The 2,570-nt window shown below is 41.0% G+C and overlaps 1 protein-coding gene across 1 annotated transcript; it reads right to left on the bottom strand.

The window, feature by feature from the left end:
* Nucleotides 1-400: 400 nt before the first annotated feature.
* Nucleotides 401-2,345, bottom strand: LOC147621503 (protein LATERAL BRANCHING OXIDOREDUCTASE 1-like). The gene is made up of 4 exons (XM_086824264.1): nt 2,086-2,345; nt 1,714-1,967; nt 1,304-1,631; nt 401-761 (listed from the first exon to the last, which is right to left on the bottom strand). The coding sequence occupies exons 1-4, from the start codon at nt 2,302-2,304 to the stop codon at nt 516-518; spliced, it is 1,047 nt and encodes a 348-aa protein (XP_086680390.1). The 5' UTR covers nt 2,305-2,345; the 3' UTR covers nt 401-515.
* Nucleotides 2,346-2,570: the final 225 nt, after the last annotated feature.

Genomic DNA, 2,570 nt, shown 5'->3' with positions numbered 1-2,570 from the left:
TTCAAAAATTTTAGTTGCGTTCTATGTATTGAGTTTTGAGTTGTTTTATGAAGGTAACGTGCAAAACATCCCATCAAGCAATGTATTAAATTTTGATGGTTTAATTAGTATATAAGATCTTCCTTATGAGTTCATAGAAGCAAGAAGCAAGAAGCAGAAGGCAAATCAGTAAAACCATGCTTGATTATAATATCAAGTATCCCATCAAGGATTACTGCACACAACCATCTTCACGATTCATAATGGACTGCATTTTGATCATTTCTCAAATTAGAAAAAATAACATCAATGGTTTATTCATGACAAATAGATTCACAAACCTACAAAGTTTGATACGACATAATAAAAGTTAAACTCTTGTTATGAAAAGAAGGAAAGATGACACATAGCAAGGCAGATCACACAAACCATTATTATATATCAAAGCCTTGTCCTACTGGCTATGTAACCATGTCAAGTCAAAACCTCATCATTAACCCAAATCTTACATTAGCTTTTAGCAATGCAACTCAAGACTATATAAGGAGTGAGTTAATCCTATCTTTGCCTTCTAGCTCCTTGTTCATGTAGGTTGCTAGGTAGTCCCCATACTTAATTGATTTGTAAAGAGGAACATGTGGTTGATTATCATCAAGTGGAGCCACTGGCCCTATCACTGCATCTACTGTGGGTGCATAAAAGACAACAACAGAGATCCTATCCATATCCTTACTCACCACAGCTTGATGCTCCATGCTTGTGAACCTTCCATTGCTCGCTAGCTGTCACATAAGATGAGAAAGCATCAACTCTCACTTAACTCCTTTTTTACACCTTTTGATTGAGCACAATCCAAAGTAAAATTCCAATCGCAAGTGAAATTGATCAACCTTAGATAATTCATGGTTTTGACCAAAACACTTAAGCATGGAGGCTCTCACTCCATTCCCTCCTCCTATACTGGAGAGCTCAATCCATTCTACACGCCAAATTCCCCTAACCCAAAGCATCAGGACCCTTCACCACACAAAGACAAATAAGGGACGTTCTTCTACTGACATGACATGCTCCGATCGCAGTCTTTCGGTACTGGATGAGGAGGGACCATAGGATCATCATCTACTCTCTAGATACATACACATTGCTGTTTTTTACATTTTCAGTTCTTCCATGGGTCAGTATATCCATGGCACCATTGTATTACCTATGGTCTCATAGACCCTTGGGGTCTTCCGTAGACGTTAATATAGCTCTCTCTCTCTCTCTCTCTCTCTCTCTCTCTCACACACACACACACACACACAAGAAAACTTTCTTCACTTGCCTGCATCATATCACCCATATTAACAATAAGGGAACCTGGCATGGGTTTTACGGTCCACCAGCAGCCATCTTTTTTCACCTGCAGCCCCTCCACCTCATCATGCAAGAGCACAGTGATTGCTGAACCATCCGAGTGAGGACTCAAACCCAACACCAGATCTGCCTGGTGGCAACGAGGATAGTGATTCACCCGTAAAACAACTTGAGCATTTTCATCCCCAAACAAATGTTGGAGATGAAAGGGGCTCAGACCAAGGCTCTTGGACAAAACACACAGCAGGGTCTTCACAAGCCTCTGCACCTCTATTCCATAAGTTTCTATGCTTTCTCTGCACAAGCAACATGTCAAGTTTCCATTGAAAAAACAGATAGTTTGTGTGTCACCCTCACATGCTACAGAAAAGTAAATACCTGTAGCCTTCAGGACCTTCCGGCCAGTAATCTGGGTCCTTGAGAGCAAGGGGTGAAAGGTAGTGTATGAGGGCATCTACCCAGTCAAGGGTATTGTTGTTTGAAAAATCAAACAGGCGGCCATAACCTGTAGGATGGTAAGGCTCGAACTTCATGGGCCGTTTCAGCTTCTCTTCCATGGGCAGATCCAGGAAGCCCTTCACTAAACTATTCACATTTTCCATCAGAGAAGCAGAGATACCATGATTCACAACCTGCAACAAAAGGTGCCATCTCTCTCTCTCTCTCTCTCTCTCTCTCTCTCTCTCACACACACACACACACACACACATTCAAGGTTACACTGCTTAGCCTTTCTCCTATATTACTTACTTGGAAGAAACCCCATTCCTCGCATGCTTTTGTAATTTCTTCAGATATGGACTTTCCCCCATCGCCATCTTCTTGCAGAGCTTTCAGGTCAATCACTGGGATGCTTTCATTTCCATCCCAAATGGGCCTTCGCTCGATAGGTTGGACAAATCGCGAAGGTATCTCAGAGAGCCCACTCTTTGAGATGGTCTGAGCAAGACCGATGGAAGCCTGAGCCATGGTATGACAGCAAACTGAAAGACTCGGTGGCACTCATCATCGTTGAATTAAATGTTGGAAGTTCAACCTTTGACCAATAACAGCCTTCAAATTTTTAAAAATACCTTCAAAATTAAAGTTTAAAGGTATAAATACTTGTAAATTTTGAGAGGATATAGAACAAAAACTTTTAAATTTAAAAAAAAAACTTTGTTCTCAGATTTGTAAGTGAAGGTTTTGTAAGTTTTGGGAAAATAGTTTTTTTCGAGCACTGATGCCACCCACCC

The sequence above is a fragment of the Cibotium barometz genome, chromosome 30 (genome assembly GCF_041138505.1).
Source record: "Cibotium barometz isolate CiBa-2024 chromosome 30, ASM4113850v1, whole genome shotgun sequence".
Classification (NCBI taxonomy): Eukaryota; Viridiplantae; Streptophyta; class Polypodiopsida; order Cyatheales; family Cibotiaceae; genus Cibotium; species Cibotium barometz.
Note: the sequence above shows the minus strand (reverse complement) of the source record. Positions and strands in the feature narration are given on the sequence as shown.